Source organism: Oryzias latipes, chromosome 10 (assembly GCF_053564925.1).
Source record: "Oryzias latipes strain Hd-rR chromosome 10, Olatipes_Hd-rR_3.1".
In the NCBI taxonomy this organism is placed as follows: domain Eukaryota; kingdom Metazoa; phylum Chordata; class Actinopteri; order Beloniformes; family Adrianichthyidae; genus Oryzias; species Oryzias latipes.
In genome coordinates this window covers 29,226,112-29,246,975 of record NC_136246.1, presented here as the reverse complement: position 1 = coordinate 29,246,975, position 20,864 = coordinate 29,226,112, and the positions used below count along the sequence as shown (strand labels likewise).

The 20,864-nt window shown below is 39.8% G+C and overlaps 1 protein-coding gene across 1 annotated transcript in view; it reads right to left on the bottom strand.

Annotated features, from left to right (window-relative positions):
• Positions 1-20,864, bottom strand: part of il1rapl2 (interleukin 1 receptor accessory protein-like 2) — a 437,033-nt gene that overhangs the window by 32,811 nt on the left and 383,358 nt on the right. The window contains exon 10 of the mRNA XM_020706755.3: positions 8,961-9,093. Coding sequence (XP_020562414.1) covers positions 8,961-9,093 — 133 coding nt within the window. The remainder of the gene's footprint in view (positions 1-8,960; positions 9,094-20,864) is intronic.

The following is a 20,864-nucleotide window of genomic DNA, read 5'->3' as shown; positions in this document are numbered from 1 at the left end:
TTATGTTTTATTATTTTTGAAAAGGACGTATTGCAGAAAACAAGCACTGCAGGGTTTGGTCGGTGCCAAAGGTTGATAACCTCCAGTCCAGATTTTATGAACCATCCCATCTAATCCCACACCATTCCATTCCATTCTATTCCACTTTACCCATTGGATCCCATCTAATTACATTGAACAATTTCTTTAAATTTAAACTCCTGAAAATCATCCCAAACCATTCCATTTTATTTATTTTAAACCATTCAATGCCATTCCATCCAGAACCATTACATAATTTTTCATCTATTCTATTCTATTCTATTCTATTCTATTCTATTCTATTCTATTCTATTCTATTCTATTCTATTCTATTCTATTCTATTCTATATAATCCCAAACCACTCCATCCCATTCCACGCCACACTAAACAGTCAAACAAGTAAAGCATGAAAATGTAAAAACCCTTCAGCTGAGCACAAATTTGAACACAGGACAGGTTTATGTTTTTTAGTTGAAACATGTTTAAGCTTTGTTTCTCATTTGCAGTATTTTCAATGTTTTATGTGTGTTTTTCCTTGTTTGCGTGACTGAGTGTTCCTCTAAGGGTCATATAATGACCTGAAGTGTACCGCCAGCTTTAAACTGCTCCACTTTGTTTGAGCAAGAGCTCGTCCCTCTTCAGACAATGAGGACGGTAATTTGTACCTGCTGCAGGGAACGCTGCACTGCTCTTATTTCCTGTCTTCCAACGCAGAGTTTAAATAAAGTTAATAATTAAGACCAGAGTGAGAGAATCAAACGTTTGCACCAGCTCCCCATCAACGTCAGGATGGATTCAAGGGTTCTCTTGCTGGTATTCATGGATCTTTTGGACAGACTTGTATCTCAGATTTACTCTGAGCAGATGAATCTCCCTGCAGGTCCTTGAGGCAGCTCTTCAAGATGAATGAAAAGTGGAGACCAGATGGAGGCCTTGATTGGTCTAACCTGTATGTGGAACAGGTTCTCTGAGAATCTGAGGACATCATTCTGTAGAGACCCAGGTCTGATCTTAAAGCTACCTTTTACCTAAAAAAATAAACATTTATATATAATTTAGCTAAATTTCTTTTTGAATCTCTTTTATTTGTATTTTTGTTATAATTTATCATTTTATAATACATTTATTTTTATCTGCACTGATTTAAGGGATTTCTGTTCTAAGATCATTTTCTCTTGGAACTTGTCATGCAGTGAATTTTTTCTTTAGTGTGTGCTTGTAGTGTGTCCACTCACTGTCTATGACACCAACTCACTAAAACCTTCATTTTAAAACTCATCTCAGCCTCTCGCCTCTTTATCACCTTCACTTTCACCCCACACTTGCTCTCTATTCTCTCTTACTTGTCTCGTTTTCCTCCGTTTCTCTGCAATCTAAGTCTTCTTGGGTTACTCTGAGATTACATCTTGAGCGCTTCATGGTTGGGATCTCCATTTACCATGTGTATAATGCCTTAGTCACAACTGTCCTTACTGGTAAATCTGGGCTTTTCTATGAGCGAGAAATGGGCAAACTGGCATGGGTGATTCAGCTGGCCCGCACCAAATATCAAGGTCGTAGATCGCTCGTTGAGCCTGTAGAGCGAAAAGGTTCATGCACACTTTTATTTTAATGGGTATGCTGCAACAGATCATAGTGAACAGTTAAACACCACATAACAGAGAAGTAGGTGCAACACAGATGTCTCGTATGGATTTTTCAATTTTCAATCCCCTTGCCATTAGCACACAGTGCTGTTAACGTGATAACTACACGCTTCTTGTGAGGAGCCTGACTATTAGAAATGAGGACATCCTACGGGTGTCCTACAAGCACACACAGTACATGCAGCACGTGTGTGCACCTTAATAACAGCTTTAGTGCTGCATAGAGGGCGGCGTATGGCAGCATCACCTGCCAGAGAACGCCTCAGAAGGCGTTCAGAAGGCATCACGCCTCAGAAGTTCCAGCAACTTACATTGTCCTTACAAATACTTCATAACACGCTTACCACTCGCACAAGTATGACGCATTCCATATTAGCTTCAATAGAACCGTAAGACCACACCTGGACTCCCTTTAAGATGTGGCCACTCCTTTCTACGACAGGCCTGAACAACTCAAACCACCTGTACACGTCAAATCCCGTGTAGGTGCATGTGACTAGGACAGCATGGGAACATGCACCTTCTTTCTTTACCTTAATCCTCAAAGTAACATGAGCTGTTTCTCTGATGGAGTCATCAGAGAACCTCAACGTCTTCATCTCACCACAGTCTTCCTCCACCTGCGGACACCATCTTTTTCACCTCTTTCCCACACTCTCTGTTGGTCTGGACTATTGACCTTAAGTGTCTTAAGAACATGGACGTAGCTCAGAGGCCACAGTTTAAGGTAAAAGTCGCACTGAAAACCAATTAGTTCTAAAAGAGACTTTTCTAAATGACCTACACACCTTATTACCGCTGTTCTTCTCAAACTTCCTCTGACTCCTTCAGCCAAACCATCAGGTCATAAAGAAGAGGAAGTTCAGTTTACAGTAAAGGTCGTGACATCCTGTTTTATTGCAGTTAGTTTACCATCTTCAAACCAACATGCAATGTGAAATGAAGACTCTGGGAAATCTACCACTAAATCGCTGCCAAAGGGGCTTTTTAGGGTCGTTTGGTGGAGCTTAAAGGTAGAATGATACTAAAGTTGACAGGTCAACAGCTTCATTTCCCTCTTTCTTTTTCAGTCAAGCCTGTCCAATAATTTATCCTTTTATGAAATCAAATTTAAATAAAGAACCAGCAGAGACAAAAAAACCCTTATATAAGTTTTCTCCAACAAACAATTTAGAAAAAAACACCTCTGGAATACTTAAAAATGGTGATTCTCAACTTTTTTCATCCAAGAACCCTCCTAACCAGCTCCAGGCGACTCCAAAACACAAACAGCTTAAAGAGCTTACACATTGTTCAGAGAAAAATGAATTCTAAAAATGAAAAACAAATGTTTAAAAAGACTAGCTGCAAAGAGAAAAATAGAAAGGGAAAAGGAGTTTGAAGGAAAAGGTACTTTTAGTTGGAAATTTGTATTTAATAACTATGAAATAGGAAAAAAGGATCTAAAAATGAGTTAGGGAAAAATATCTTTAAAAAAAAATACCTTACTATCCAATATGCTGTGGGCTGCTGTTTTATTTTCTTTACACTCTTCCATGTAAAGAAAAACTTGGAAACTTACTTGAAATTGCCCATCTCAGATGACTTGGCTGGATGAAGCTGTTCCTCCACATCAGTACCCCTATAACATTTCCTTCAAGTGAACACATGAATAAAGCACTGGCTTAAGTGAAAATCCGGTAATTACAAATTCACCGCATATTGGCGAACCGTGAACTATGAAAGCTGAGTTGCAGAAATGGAAAGTAGCTGGATGGCAGTTGATGCTGCGGTCTGCCAACCGCTGGATAGAAACGCAGGATTCAGCTCCCTGTGTTGACTGGGCTTCATGCATATTTTCAGTCCAAAGCCCTAAATTATTTAAAATAGGTATTTGCATTCTTCAAGAAAGATGTATGATTTGAGATGAAGGGCCCTCCAAAAGCTGCCCTTCAAAATAAGGCTCAGGTTTGTGATCGTGACGAGATTGAGATGCCAATACCTCTGTCCAAAATTGGTAATTACAGGTATTCACACAATCAGGGAGGCATAATCAGGACAGAATCTTTTCCAAGCAGAGATGGAAAATGTCCTCAGATCAGAGCTGTGGTCGGACTAGAAGAAGGATCCTATAGCAGACAGATTAACGCACATCGCAGCAGGACGCCGCCTGCTGCAGGATGATTGTTCAATCTTTGATTAGATCAAAGGGGTTCTGTGGACCCAACAGGAGGATACAGAACTCATCAGGTAAAGGTTAATTTAACACCAAAGGCAATGATTAGCTTCAACTTTAAACACTCCCACTGCTGGCCTCTTTATCTGGACGTTTTCCCGCCGGCGCACGCTTTCAAAGGCCGCTAAGTAGCTTAGCGGTCATGGATACCACCCTGAAGGCAAAAGTCTTCTGTTGAAGTTGTGGATGAGCTGTTCTATTGAGATGTCCAACAGCAAAGACACTGAAGCTCCCCCAGCTTCAGAGCTTCAGCTGCTGACTGATCTCTGACCTTCCTGTGAAATTAGATTGAGGGAAGGATTTAAATTATGTGAAATCTGTCTCATTTTTATTATTGTAGTTTCTGAGAATTCCCCTTCAGATGCTATGAGGTGTTGAGCAGTTGATCATTAAAGAGGAAAAGGCAGAATCCTTGCAAGAAAAACTTTACATTCATGTCTTTTTGTACACACTGTTGCTGGGAGGTAGAGGGATGACTCAAAAACTGGAAGGCTGGAAATAGAAGCAGAAAAAGAAGGCAACCTTGCAATAGCTGTTAATGCAAAAATGTCAAATTATTTTCCAGCAGCTTCCCCTGGAGGCGTGTTTTTAGGTGTTTGTGAAGGTGATGCACGAATCCCGAGAGATTTTTAGAAAGACACAAACTAAGCTGGTTAAGTTGTGCACATCTTGTTGCTGTGTTTCAGCGTAACACAATTCTCAGTCGTGAATGTACAAGTCTTAAAGTGATTTCAGATTTTTCTTCTACTTTTACATTTTGGGTTTTGTCTGTCACTTGAAATTACTTCATGTTTGCTCATATTTACATCATTTTTTATTTTGAAATTAAAAACAAAACACATTTCTAAAAGTAAAGTGAAACAAAATAAAGATGGAATTACATCCCCCCCCCCACCACCACCACCAATTTCTTTGTTTGTTTGTTTTAGTTTCTAGAATTTTTTTTGGAATATTAAAATATAATTTTGTTTTATTATTTGTTTCCAGTTGATGTTAAGGTGAAGCTACGTAATGAGAAATTAGGGAAACGTCACTATATTTTGATGCTTTTCCGTGGGATTATGTAAAAATCTCCAGAGTGGGATTTCACCAGCCTTGGCAGAAGGTTAGAGGATGGTTGTAGCTGGAGTCCTTCACAGTCTGATATGAACAACCTTGTAAAGATGCTCTTTAGAGTAAATATTATGCCATATTCAATTTTTCTTTAAACTGGTAAAGCCTGACTGAACATTTCTGAGTAAACTTTTATGAGGTTGTTTATTTTTTTGCCTCAAAGAGTGAATTCCATGAAAGTCAGGCAGATCCTGCATGTGCTCTTCTCAAAATCTTTGGCTCTTTTGACTTTTGATTTCATGCATTTATACAGTTGAAACCAGAAGTTTACATACACCACATAAACACACACCTGTGCATTTTTCTCACCGTCAGACATGAAATAAAAGTAAATTTAAAGTAATTTTCCTGTTTTAGGTCAATTACCATTAACAAAATTAATTTATTTTGCTAAATGTCAAAATAATGAGACTATGTTTTATTTTAAACAAGTTTCTTTTTAATCAAAGTTTAAAATTTACATATATTTTATTAGTATGTTTTGTCTTGAAACTGTAGTACCTTGGTCAAACTTCTTGGATATTCTTCCACAAGCTTCTCACAGGGTTTGGTAGGACTTTTGGCTCATTCCTCCTGACAGAACTGGTGTAACTGAGCCAAGTTTGTTGGTCGCCTTGCATGTACACTGCTTTTCAGCTCTGACCATAAATGTTCAACAGGATTTAGATCCAGGCTCTGTGATAGCCGCTCTAAAACACTGACTTTGTTATCCTTAGGCCACTTTGTCACCAGTTTGGCAGTATGCTTTGGGTCATTGTCCATTCAGAAGATCTATTTGTCCCAACCTTCAACCTTCTGGCTGGGTCTTCAGATGTTGCTTCAATATTTCCACATACTGTTCTTTCCTCATGATGCCATCTGTTTTGTGAAGTACACCAGTCCCCCCAGCACCAAAATGACCCCACAACATGATGCGACCACCCCCATGTTTTACAGTTGAGATAGTGTTCCGCAGCCTGCAGGCTTACCCGTTTTACCTCCAAACATAATAAAGGTCATTGTTGCCAAACAGTTCCATTTTAATTTAGTCTTTTATCCTTCTGTGCATTAGCAAACTTTAATCTGGCTTTTTAATGTTTTTTTTTTTGAGTAATGGCTTCTTCCGGGCAGAGTAGCCTTTCAGCTCGTGTCTGTACAGAACTCGTTTCACTGTTGATAATGACACAATTCTTACCATCTTCAGCCAGCATCTTCACAACATCTTTTGCCTTCATCCTTGGATGTTCTGGACATATCGGACCAAAGTACGGTTATCTCTGGGACACAGAACCCGTCTCCTTCCTGAGCGATACAATGGCTGGATGTTCCTATGATATGTTTATACTTTCGTAAAATTGTCTTAACAGGTGAACCTTCAGGCATCAGTAAATTGCATTCAAGGATGAACCAGACTTGTGCAAATCCACAATTGTCTTCCTCATACCTTGACTCATTTCTTTCGATTGTCCCATAATTTTTTTACATGCAAGCGTGTTTCAAATGCACCCTAATATATATCCACCGGTGTGTTTCTAATTAGCACAAATGCTGTCAATAAACGTATCAGAAACTTCCAAAGAGATGACATCATCAACTGAGGTTTCCCTAATTGTTTAAAGGTATATTGATCTAAGCCTATGGATAATTTTGACTTTGATAAAAGTAACAAGATACTGTCTTAAAAGACGTAGTCTCATTATTCTGACATTTGGCAAATAGAAATAATTGTGATCATTGTAATCCTTAAACTTACTTTTATTTCATGTCTGATGGTGAGAAAAAAAAAGCATATGTGTGTATTTATGTGTGTATTTAAATTTTGGTTTCAATTCTAGATAACAGGTGAGAGGTAAAGGTAATCTTTTTACATCATCTGATTGTTGTGGAAGATTGCAAAACCTAGAAACCAGAAAAACAAGTTTCTGCAGCAGAACTTCCTTTGTAGAGTGTTCAGGATCTGGAGTGCAGGGTTGGAGTGGTGCTATGGTTAGCATCTTTTGTTAGTTTATGACATTTTTCAGCTGGCAGTGGGTGGTGGCTGAAACTGTGCTCTGAAAAGCCTCACAATGCCAGAGCCGGCTCCAGGCTCCGTCTGACAAACCCTCCGCGCTGGAGGCTTCAGGTTACATTTGACAGAATTTGAAAAGTTTCTGTTTTTTTTGGCTGCGATGTACGATCCCCCCAGTACACAGATTTTACTGCTCAGCAGAAAAATGTGCGGACATGAAAAAAAAATGCTTCTTATTAGTTAGTACAGACGGGTTACTTCACCCAAGGTCTCAAAGGACTTTTAAAACAAATACTAAACCCTTTTCCTCCTAATGAATGCAATCCTGAGCATGAGTGACATTGTAAATGTTCAAGTGGTTACCATGGTGATGCAGCAGGTTGTTCTAATGATATTTGATGCCCCACAGACAGCTAAGCCTCTCCCCAAAGAGTTCAATGTAATTGGGCCCAACAGGGGAGAAGAGGAATTTAATTTAACTTTATTATTAGAATTAATAATTTCCAGGTAAATGGAGAAGAGCCCTGTCAGAGAACCCTCAACCAGTCATAAATCATAAGAGAGGAAATTAGATCCTGACAGTGTGAAGTGTAAAGCTGGAGTCAAGTCTTTTCAGAAATTAATTATGAATATAAAGATCTAAACCAGAAGAAATGGAACTGAGACAGTTCTGCAGAAGATGAGCGATCAAAACGTGAGTCCACATCGCTTAAGCCTTAAGACACACCGGGCACGTGTTCAAGTTTAAGCGTGCATTTAGCTCATTGTGTTCACACTGGACAAGAAGGTAAGGACTTTTTTCTTTTGGCATTATTTACTAATCCATGTCTGACACCTACAGCTGGAAGAGGTTTGGTGAGAAATGTCAAAGCCGAGTAAATCCCGTGAATCTTGCTCCAGGCTTTATCTTTCACAGGTTTACTCTGATACATACGAAAGACTTAGTGTCATATGTTTATACCCGGGCACAAACTGTAATTATTAATTTGATCAATGATCAATGTGCAAACAGCATTTATTAAATTGAATTAAAAAGGGCGGCGTCCACACATCACTCCTAATTTCAAGTCCCTGATTGGTCAAAGTTTGACCTTATTTAACTTTCAACACGCGTTTAATGGATGCACGTTTTGTACGTATAGAGCCCAAACACAATCTAAGAAATGCGTGTGGCTACGTGTGAATGCAAGAGTTTTGAACGGAGGTTCCAGAGAGTGGTGAGAATGTAGCTTAAGACACTCTTATAGGTCTGTGGGCAAAATACAGGCAAACTGGTTGTTGAACCTTTGTTCATCCAGGTAGGTTGATTGAGAAAAATGTCTCATTTACAGCGACAACGTTTGTTCGGGGCAGGGAGGCTGGCTCACGCAATATATCAAGATTGTAGACCCCTCTGTGAACCTGTAGAGCAAAAAGGTTCATGCAAATTCTTTTTACGGGCGTGCTACAGGTTGAAGCAAACACCTATGAGAGTAAGTAAAGATGCAGTAGGAGAGACGCAGGAATTTTTTACCCAAATCCTAGGCACTTTGCAAGGAGTCCGTTAGTGCTGTTCACGTGATAAGTGCGCTCTCCCCGTGTGCAGCCTGACTTTTTATGAGGAAATTAGACAAAAAGTGTGCAGTTTGTGTACGTTTATGGGCAGCATTCACGCACGATGACTAAAGGGCCAGTACTAACGCCTTACTAAAGACTAGAGTGTTGCAATCGAATGACAGCATTACCTGTATAGACACTCACCACATGCACGACAATGCTACAGTCCATTTTCATGACCTCCCTTAAGGTACGAGTCTCAAACTGAAAGACTCACCTGCGCTCCCCTTAAGATGCAACCACTCCGCTCTATGACGCATCATGGGGCCCAAACAACACAAAAACCAGCATTCCCCATTCAGGTGCATAAGACTTTAAAAGTCTCCTGGGGTTCCGGCTTCCCTCTGGAAAACAGATTTCACTTGTGGCTAATGCTCGTACCTAAATTCACTTTCTTTGATGTGTCCCGCGAGTTCCTCCACAAACTTCTCTCCTTTCATCCAGTAGATGATTGGCCTCCTGTTTTCGCCGCTGTAGCCGAAAAAGGCCCTGCAGTCCAAGCTGAGTGGCATACCTGAAACACACAACACAGCCCTGTTAGAGACCAGTATGAGGGAGAAAACAACCAGGTGTTCAAAAATGTCAACTGAAAGGTAAAAGTAAAACTAGAAAACACATCAAATGAATTCTTTTTATGGATGTCAAGTCAGACGACTGTCCTGAATATGAGCAAGAGTAAAAAGGAGTACCACAAAGTACCTGAATGGGGTCTCTTTAGTTTTTACTTAAAATTTTAAGGACAGTTGAGGTTAAGAACTTTCATAAATTATCAAATCAATAAATAAAACACAACTATCCCTCTTTCTTTTTACATTCCATCATCCACCTCAGAAGAACATAAACACTCACTTGAGCACAGGTGTTATCTCACCTTTGCACAAATAGTTTGCGTGACTGAATGAAAGGTTTTACATGTATTGGTCTGAATGCATAAGTATGTGTGTGTGAACATCAGTTGTATTGTGTACATGTGGACTTGTCTGTAGGTGTCTGTAGGTGCTTCATGGTTTTACCCCCCCCCCCCCCTTCTATAATCACCCTCCTACCCCCCCTTCTTTGGCATCCCTCTCTCTTTTCCCCTTCTTTTCTTTTCCGTCTGGTGAGATGAATAAAGTTTAGCCTAAATTACAAATGGCGTTAAATCAAATATATCTAGTGTGTCAAAAGATTCATAACCACTGTTGTAAAAAAGTAAAATATGTCCAACACAAAAGGCTTTCAGAACTCATCTGTTTGCTCAGCTGTTGAACAGGACAAGTAAAAAAAAATTCCAATTTTTACATTTTATTCCAACAAACTGTGCAGATTTGATGTAATTTTCAGGTGTTAAAACTGTGCTTCTCTGTTTTTTCACATTGTGCCCACTTTCAAACCTGCCCATGGCAGCTGTGTACTTTTGGTACTTTTCACACACAGGGAACTTCCTGTAAAAATACTAAAACTTTGTGCGGCATTATATCAAAAGGGACTCCTTTGTTGGAAATCACACAGGAACACTCACAGTCCTTCATTTTGCTTTAACCCTTGTGATATCCTATAGGGTTCAGATGACCCGATCCTTACATTCACATGTTCTCCCTACCATGACAAACGTGGATAAAAGTGAAGAGGATTTCATGTGATCCATGGAGACCAGTGAAGATCGCAAATCATTGAAGAAAAAAGTTCAGCGCACTGTCTAGTGGGTCTAGATGACCCAACTCCCAATGTTAAAGTATCTAGGATAGCACAAGGGTTACACAATACCAACACGGCTGTGGAGTTTATTTTTTTGACAGTTTGTAAGTTAGATTCTTTTATATCAAACAGACATTTTTGTAAAATCTGCAAAAGAGTGATGGAACAATACATTCTTTATTGCAGATCAAAGCTGCAAACAGCATCGCAACATTTCCATTGCAAATTATCAGACGAATTCAAACAATTCACAGCTTCAAGAAGTTCCTCTTGGATCAAAGTTGTTGTAAGAAAACGCATGAAGCTAGAGGGCTAAGAACGTCTGCCGGAGCCTATCCCAGCCACTTACGGACAAAATTAGCGGACATCCTGGACAGGTTGCCAATCTGTCGCAAGGTTTTGATGAAACTTCAGTGCTCAAAGACCCCCTCTAGTTAGCTATATTAAAACCGTTTCCAGTCGTCTTTCAATCATAAGTATGCGAGTTTTTGGGGCAAAATTTAGAAAAAACGTAGTTTTCTAGAACGTAGTCTTTGCAGAGCGGCAGAGGTTTACTAAGAATTCATCGTTAAAGACACTATTTTTTCATTACTCTCAGCTTGGAGGGCTAAATGTAGAGGTATGGAGAAGACGTGAGGGTAGGGGAAGAATTCAGCCAACATCACAAATGCTTTTCTTCTTCAAATGGCCTTTTTCGTCTGCCTCTAATTTTACAACAATTTGAAATTCAGAAATGATGTTTTTAGTTTCTTCATATATGTCCTCCATCATCGGAAGAATGCCACAAGAACACGATAAAAACACCAAAAATATAATTTTTATCCGAAAGGGTCTTTAAAGAGAAATTGAAAAAAAATGCCTCAAACGTTTCCCATCAACAGGGTTATCACCAGTACGCCAACAGTCTGACAAAAACACTGACACGTACACATGGGCCATGTCAGCCCTCCCACAGACCCCACACTGTCATTACAGCCATGAGTGTTGATGGAGAATTAACGAGCATTCTCCTAAACACCTCGTTAGTTAGCAAACTAGCAGATAATTATCACAGGACTGGTTTTGTTGTAATCACAGCTCTATCAAAAGTCAACGAGCGACCCCAGAGAGCTCTTGAACTGAACATTCATGCAAACATACTGGTCTGAAACTTTTCTAAGTGACATCAGTGTAATTTGTGTGAGTGCAGCAGAGGATAAGAGCGTGTGGACCCAGCGCTTAAATAAACAGTCCTTTTGTTTGGGTATGCAAATGTGGAGCTAGCTTCAGGTTTGGTGTCACGGCTCACCTTATTTTGATTGATAGAGCTGGCACAGAGGAGACAGGCCTCTTCTGTGCCTGTCAGTCTGAAAATTATCATTTTTAAACTAGTTAAAAAGAAGAAAGTTGTGTGTGTTGGTGAGCTCGCATGTCAGGAAACCATTTATGCCGAAAGGGGCACAATCACACAATCACACACTGACGCACACACCATTCAGAAATAGCTTTAGAAAAAATTGCGCTGGAGTGAAACTACTTTAGCTTGATTGTGTGTTTGTGGGTGCGTGATTGTGAGGCCAGCAGTAATTGATTAGCACCTCGAGGGTGTGTTTGTGTTCTCAGCATGTTATGGTGATTAAAACCATCGAGTTTGTTGGTGTGGAAGAAGAGTGCGTTTGTGTGGGTAAAACTGCCAGACCTGAGACTTCATGAACGTTCATCGCTTGTTGAACGTGTGGCTCCAGCAGCAGCTGTTTATAGGACACTGAAAAAGACACTTCGCCACCTTTTTACTTTAAATGTCTTTAAAAGTTTTCTGCAGAGGGTTTCTTTTCTGTGGAGAGGGATTTTGTTTTTTTTTGCAGTGTAATGTTTGAGCAATCTCTGTCTTTCACAAGGTAAATGATTGTCAAATCAAATTTGTTTATATATGAGCAGCTTTTTAACCCTTTAACATTGGAATTTTAGCTCCAGAGTTGATGTCTTTTGAATTACTGCAACTCATCAACTGTAATTAATGTAATTCTGACGAATTCTGAAGCTGAGAAAAAAAGCTTTGCGCTGATGTGCAACACGTTAACGTCTATGAAGTGTTGCATATCGGTGCAAAAGCAACTTTTCTCCATCACAAAATCAGCTGATTCCCTTTGAAAGCATAAATCAGGGGTCTCCAAAGGTTTTGCAAAGCGGTGAGGTTTTTGAAAATGTGGGGAGAGGGCAAACAATCGGACTGAATTGTTGAACTCTTTTAATAACATTAAATGCAATTAAACAATTTAATGAGATTTTTTTTGCAATGTTAAACACAAAACAACAATGTTGACATTTTTAAGCAACAAATATCACAATTATCAGATGAGCAGTTTTATTGTATAACGGAAAACTTGGAGGATGAAGCAAATGATGGGTGCAAACCTATTAAAGCACATGCTCATCTTGAGGCTGTGTCACACTGTTGCTGCGTACAATTTGGGCATCGTTCACGGATGACAGCTGGTCATATGTGAATATATGTGGACAACAATAAAAAAAGTTGTGGTTCTTTACGTGAAATTGTTTCACAGATGAATCACGATAAAACCACAGAGGAAGTACAATAAACTATGCTAAGAACACAAAAACCCACGCTTCATTGAATTCCTTCATTGGAAATTCACAGAAATCAGTCGTATTCCTCTGATCTGAACCACTTCTAAGTCAAAGCCGTGTTGCTCTTTAAGTCATTTTTCAGTTTTTGGGGTTCCCTGCTTGCTCCTCTGGTTACTCAAAATACAGTCGATTATTTCCCACCAGAACTGTCTGTAATTGTCCTTTTGTGTGTTAGGAAATATTCGTTTCATCAGTTGTATATGTCCCCACGCAGTTCTCATTCCATTCTTGAGTTCTGACTGGAAAGTCCTTCTCATAGCATTTTTCATGATTTGTGTTTCGTCATGTTTGATGTTTAACTGTAAACATCACTGCATCTGCTGCTCATTGTCAAAGGAAACATGGTGTTAACTCATCTGGGATTCAGGTTAAGCATACTCAGCGCTGGGACCAAGGATAAACAGACGTTATTGAACTGAAGCGTCTCTTCTCTCTGTAAATCCAGAGGTGCGTGTAGAGCAGTGCAAGCAGGAAGCTCAGTTTGCTCAAAAGATCAAATCAGGAGTTGAAAAAAAAAGAGTCATAATGAGCAGCGGCAGCAAACCTCAATTTCTACTGAAAGGCTTTTCTGTCAGACACAGATGTGCTGAATGAAAGCAGTTATAGCAAAGGTAAGTGCAGGAATTGAACTAAAGCAGAAAGTACAGGCAAAATAAAATATTTAAGGTAGGAATAAGGTGTAATATTGCAAAAAAAAACGTATCTATGACATTTGTAAGAAAAACAGAATGTAAACACTCCTCCATTTGTGGTAGAGTCCGCGTCCTGTGATTTGAATTGATCCAGGCCCTGATAAATAAAATCATTTCTGGAAATTAGTGGCGATGCCCGGCCCCAAATTTAACTCTTGAACTGGAAAAATACATTCAATAAAAACAATTTTCCCTTGAGAGAATTTCTCTCCTTTCTGCACTCGAAACCGAGCAGGGTACCACATTACAAATGTGCCACAAATGCCAGCCAATCACAAACATGGACATGAATATTGATGCTGATTGGTCAGAAATTCTTCCCGTCAGCTTGTACAAACCCCCCCCCGATACAGCAAGCTTTAACAAGTGGCCGTCTGCCAATCACCTGGTCAGGGGTTCGAATCCCAAGCTCTTCAATGTCTTCAATTTTAAGTCTAAAATGAAACATTTTTCACTTTCCAGATAAAAAAAATAGAATAAAAGAAAAAAATATATAAAACTTTTTAGCAAGATTTAAAAAAAAAAATTCAAACAAGTTAAGTAGAAAACAGCTTTTTCCGTTTTTCATTTGTTATGGTGAGTCAGATGATGCACATCCAAAAAGCTGAATCAGAAGCAATCATCTCAGTGTCTCTCTTTTTGCAATCTTCTCCTGCTGCTACTGCTGCAAAAAATAAAAATCTTAGCACTTTTGATAGCTATGGCCAAACTCTAGCAAGGCTTACATAAGCACATTGTCTAATTCTGGCAGCAGCATGCTTCAGTGACACTGACTTAACAAATGCACAGCACACATCCTTTCCACTTAAATCTTGCCTCGTGCAGCAGGGCTAAAAACATCCGGCGAGGACGGCACATGGTTGGACAAACTAGCCTCCCTAATGAGTTCAGACAGCTTCTCTAAAGACAAAGTGATCCGGGGCTTTAATCTACGGGCACTGGTCACCAAACATCAGCCAAAACAAATACCTTTGAGGACTGAGATGAAATCACTTTTGGCTCCTATAGGATTCTCTAACATTTGGTGTTCTGAACAGCAATGAAATGGATGTTTAAGGTATTTGTGCCCATTCATTGATACAGTGATCCCTCGCTATAATTCGGTTTACTATTCACGGTTTCGCTACTTCACGGATTTGCATTGTGTTCTGCATTCTGATTGGCTAAAAAGTCACTCCGCTTCTTCTCTACCTGCGCGTCAGTAACGTTGCAGTTTAATATGTTCACGTACGTAAAACAGCTTGCCAAATTTACATTACGTACGTGCAAATTCTCTTGCAATTTCGAGTCTCTCTAAAACCCATAATGTCGACAAAACACTGTGGACCGACAAAAGCACCTGCGGCAGGGCCCAAAAGGCAGCGGAAGATGCTATCTATCGCAGATAAAGTTAAACTTCTGGACATGCGAAGGGAAGGTAAAAGCTATGCGGCTGTAGGTCGGCATTACGGAATTAATGAATCTTCCTTTCGTTCCATAAAGAAGGAAGAAAAAAACATAATAATAATAATGGATTGGATTTATCTGCGCTTTTCAAGTCACTCAAAGCGCTTACATTGTGTCCATTATTGATTCACTCCTCATTCATACTTGGTGATGGTAAGCTACGGTTGTAGCCACAGCTGCCCTGGGGCAGACTGACAGAGGCGTGGCTGCCAGTTCGCGCCCACGGCCCCTCTGACCATCACCGGGACATTCATGCACATTCACACACCAGTGGAGCCTCACTGGAGGCCAGGAGGATTAAGTTTCTTGCCCAAGGACACAACGACAGTTGGCTGGGGGGAGCAGGGATCGAACTGCTGACCCTTCGATCATTGGACGACCCGCTCAACCACCTGAGCCACTGCCGCCAGCAGCAATAAGTTTTAATAAGGATGCAAAAAGGGCTGCAAGTGTCTGCAACAAGACCATGGTAAGGATGGAGTCTGCATTAGCTCAAATTATTTGAATCATTTGTGGATTATTTGACAGTCCAGTACAGAAGTTATTTGTTGAAAAAAACGTTTTTAAAGTACTTTTAGTTGTGAAACAAATGCTTGAGCTGTAAAATGGTTTGTTCTTTCTTTTCAATATATAATAGAGTATTTAATTGTATAATAATTGTAAAAAAATAATAAAGGTTTCTACTTCACAGATTTTGCCTATCACTGGGTTTTTTTTGGAACGTAACACCCGCGAAAAACAAGGGTTTACTGTATTCAGAGCAGGCTTCATAGCTACAGTTGGTTTAATAAGGGTTGAAAGCAAATAGTTCTTTTTAGAAACCTGTAACAGTGAGATGCAACAATCTTCTGGGTAAAAACATCAGCACTGACATTAAATGAGAATAAAATGATCAACAGCATCTCAAGTTTTTGCTTTTTAGCGTTTTCTAAAAAAGGGTTTGCAGTGTAAACCAACAAGGTAGCACTGGAACACAGCATTGCTATCGTCTGATACTTTCCTGTGATCTGTTTTCCCTCCCATCATGCAGTGGGGTTTGCCATCCAGCTGAGCTTTGCTCTGCGGTCCAGAGAAGATCCAGCTTCTGAATGATGTGGTTCCATTCCTGCCATCCAAATGTGTTGCTTCTGTACATCACGGTGGTTTTCACCAAAGTTCATGTCAACTTCCAGACAAAGTGGTCTCACCACAAAGTTTTACAATGTGCGTTCGAGTGACCACTTCCAATAAAAAGTCTATGTAAAAGCACGTATCCTCTGGGGTTCACGTCTCACCACATAAGTTATTAAGTCAGTTTTTAGGCTCCACGTACAAAATATTTGGCCATTGAACACATGTTGGAAGTTAAACCAGATTAAACTTTGACCAATTGGAGACTGATTTAGTAGTGATGTATGGATGGTGTCCCTTTTAATTCATTTAGAGACCAATTATTTGAATTTTGATCATGGAAGAGAATAATTAACAATTGTGGAATAACATGACACCAAGTCTTTCATTTATCAGAATAGAGCTGTGAAAGTAAAAGCCTGGAGGCAGATTGACAAGATTTGTACCGCTTTAACATTTTGCATCAAGCCTCTTCCAACTCTAGATGGTGTGCTTGTCAACAGTAAAAGAAAAAGCTCCTCCCTCCTCGTCCAACGTGAACAGCATTTGCTGAAAGTGCGTTTAAGAAAGCTTGGTTTGAAAACATGCGTCACATGCCTGGTGTGAACATAGCTTGGGGTGAGAGCACTGTGCAGTCTGCTATAGCCACCTTCAGACGTAGATCCACCTTTACCATTTAAAAATGTGCTTTAACTTACAGTGCCGCCTGTTGCCATTTTGAAATCACACTGAAGCTCCAAGGAAACCACTGTGATGCATTTCAATAATGTACAAGATACTCTAGTGCTTTCAGTTGTATGAGAAAAAGAACCAATTTTTAATTATTTATTTTTAGCAGTTTTGCTTTAAGCCTAAATAGAAGACAAATTGGAACTGATCCTCGGGCCGAATCTTTTCTGAGATCCTCTTTAGGTCAGGCATCTTCTTGGTTCCTGCTCCGTAAGTGCTGCATACATGCTGTGCATACCCATGCAGAAATTCCTGAAATGAGTCTGAACAATGAGACAGTCAACCACCGGTTTTGATCAAAAGACGGAAACGCATCCTGAACCAAACACACGGAGCATTTCTGTAGCGATTCGGAACACCGCATACTTCACAAGTAAGAAAATCATCCAAAAATGCAGACTCTCCATCTGCTTTTCATTCTGTGTTGCTGTCTTTTCTTTGTGCATGGGTACTGACTTCATCAAGTCCATCTGTTCCTTCAGGATCAACTGCATCGTAAGACCTTAAGGTGATGCAGGACTGTGAGTGTGTGCGTGGGCCAGGTAGTGGGTGTGTGGGGGGTTGTCTTGGTAACAGCTGAGTTTTGGGTCTTGGGCTCCAAGGGAGCGCAGCTGCACATGGCTATACAGATGGTGCATCGCACATGAACACACGCACGGAGGCCAAATACTGAGACGCATGCATGGATGTTCACACTTTCAGGCCATGTGCACGCATACACACACAGGCATGCACAGCCACGTGTAAATAAGGTGGCTGCTCAGCTGTAACCTGGAAGGCTGTTCACTCTTTCATCTGTTCTACTTACAGATAATTCCACTCAAAACTCCAGCCTTTGTGACATTTATGGTTTTAGTGATGTTGGACACATAAAGTAAATTTTCATGTTATGGTCTTTGTCTTTACAGCTCTTCAATCCATTTTTCCCTGTAAAACTATTTTTGAAACTTTTTGAACAGCGCTTTGTTAAGTTTCCCAAAATTTTAAAATGTCTAAAAGTTAAATTCTAGGGAAAGCAAACAGAGCTAAGGTCTTGACTTTACCTAATCAACAACATCCACTTTTCTTAATTTTTTTTTTTTGCTCAGGAGGATCTGCTTTGACAACTTTCCTGTTGCATGTTTCACTCTCAGCTAAGCTTCAGTTATTCCACGGTTCACACATTACTCTTGTATCCAGATGGCCGACTGGTCACAGCGAGGTGCCGTGGTCCCACGGCTGCAAAACAAGCCAAAATCCTCCTCTTTCCATCAGGGTACATGACAGAGAAAATGAGTTATTTCTGCTGAAATCCAGTGTTTGGTTTTCCTGAGCAAAGACCAGACAAGTCCACTTTGGTCTCATCTGTTGGAGGATTGCTCTGTATGACCTCGGGGCATTTTTTGGCAACCACATCCACTCTTGGGAAGATTGGAAACCGTCTTAAATGTTCCCCACTTGTGCACAAAATCAATTTTTCATTGTAGAAGGCAGAACTGTTTTTATTTCCTTTTCTAAAAAGATTTCTAGCGACAATTACTGGCAAAGACCATTCCTGATGTCTCTTCCTCTTGAAGAGAAACCTGAAGTAAAATTTCCAGCTTTGTCGGAGGTCAGCATCTCTGCTAACGAACCATCGATCCAGAGCTGAGGATGAGAAACAGCAGGATGCAACACTCATGCAGCGTTCACACTGAATGTCTGTCACACATCAAATTCACTGCTAAACGTTTGTTCATGAACTTGATGCTTCGGACTCGTGTGGGAGGAGCTAGCCTCATCACTACATTCATTGATCGTGTTTCTGTATGTCTCATATACGATATGGTTCACCATCCACTGCAGGAGCTGCATCTGAATGACAGACACTTTCAGCGGTACTTCCGTCTCTGTGGCCCAGTTTAACTACTTGCTGTCCCGCATCAGTCAGGGGGGAAAAAGATTAAAAATAAAATAAAATGAAGCACATTCTTCTTCTTGTCTCCATAGAAACCAGAAAAATATAAAGTTTATGACAAGAACCATTTGTTTCTCCCCTTCATGTTGGTCATGGACTCCACCCACACGTCAGAAGCCGAAATTGAGTTTCTAATTAGTTGATGTGATGTGAATTCTTAAAAACTTATGATATTTGAACTCTGGAAACATTATGGCGTTCTGGAATGCCCAAAACACGCTGCTGTTAGAGTGCCGGGCCACGCCCAACGCTCAAATCGTGCTGCATGACCTCTGATCTTGTCTGTGCATTTGACTTTTTTTTTAAACTGGATGCGCCTGACGTGCGAATCACGTTGGGACTGAGCGTAGCTTCCTTCTCTTGATGGTGGTACTCAGTCCTGTCCATGTTTTATTTGATTATTTTGCTAAATAAATCATGTCTAACTCTTAATAAATAAGAAGGATGGCTACATAAAGGGTGTCAAACTCGATTCCTCAGGGGCCAAAATCCAAAACACGCTGAAAGTCGCGGGCCGAAAAGGATAAACATGGCTGATCATAAATAAATACTTGCTTGTTTTGGTGTGATTAAACCTTAAATAACTTATATGTGTCTCTTCAAAAAAACATTTCCTGTCGAAATTATACAAGTTAAAAATAAAGTAAATGTTAAAAGAAAAAAAAAGTTGGCATTGCTTGGGTCCTTTCATATAAAAAAATAAACTTAAATTTTCGATCAACTAAAAGATTTTCCTCTCAATAAAAATTACACAAATTAGAAATAGGCATGTGCTGCACAACAAAACCTAGAAATATGAATCAAATGTGTGCTTTTCAGCAGTAATAAATCAAATTCTGTTTTTTGGATGTCTGTGTCATTTGTTTCTTTGTGTTTGGTGTGAGGTCATGTGTTGTGGAGATTCTCAGGATGGACGGCAGGAGCTCATCAGTGAGATGACACCTGTCTGCTGTTTTATTTGTCTTCATCTACATGCGGCACAACTGGAGCCGGAATGGAGGAATGGAGGGAATAAACTGGAATAAACCCTAAAGTGTCATACTTTGCAGCCACAAAAGCAGGTTAGCCAGTAATGTCACTAAACATTTATTCTGCCTCCAATCGTTTTTTAAAGGCAGAATCAACTTTTTCTCTTCGGCATCGTGAGGGGCCAGTGTTCACCAGGGCAGCTGAAGCACTGCATTATGGGATCTGTGTTGAATACATTTCACCAGGCCATTAATAACAATTATATGAAATTATCTTGACTTTGACCTATGTGGCTTAAGGCAGTGGTCCCCAACCCCCAGGCCACGGACCGCTACCGCTCCGTGTGCCACTTGCTACCGGGCCGTTTTGTTTATTTTCTGATACTGAATGAAGTTTTATTTTGGAAAACTTGTGGATTCTGTTCTCCATATCTGTCTGTTTTGACGCATCATGTGACTTTAAGCAGCTGCTCGGATTGCTAAGTTACAAACCAAAAAAGCTAATAAAAAAACAAAGAAAAAAAACGTATTTGATAATGGTGTTCTATGAAAAACAAATGTAATGTCACTTTTATTGAATTTTTACAAATCAGAAACAACTTCTACAACTCAACAATTTTCCTTCACCGAATCCTTGTCATCTGCAAAAATCAAAAACAAAAAAACTACTAACGATTTCAGATTTCTTTTTAAGTACATTTCTTAAAAAAGCATATTAACAAGAAAACTAGGTTTTTCAGAAGCTAAAAAATATGAAACGCCATGTTCAGACCGGTCCGTGAAAATATTGTCTGACATTAAACTGAGACCACTGACTTAGGGGATGTCAGCACTCCTACTGACAGGAGGAATAGTCTCCTGTTTGATAAACATCAAGTCACATTGGAGGTCATGTGAAGGTTTTTGAACAAACCACACGAGCAAAAGTTTACTTTTTACATTTACATAATTACGTTTGTTTAATTCAAAGAACAAATATGTTCTTTCTGCCTGATTGAAAACCCTATTTATGGTATTCGTGTAGAAATGAGAACTTGAGCAAGCACCTTGCAGATTCAATATAATCTGGCATTAGCCACACACTGAGGGATTCAATACT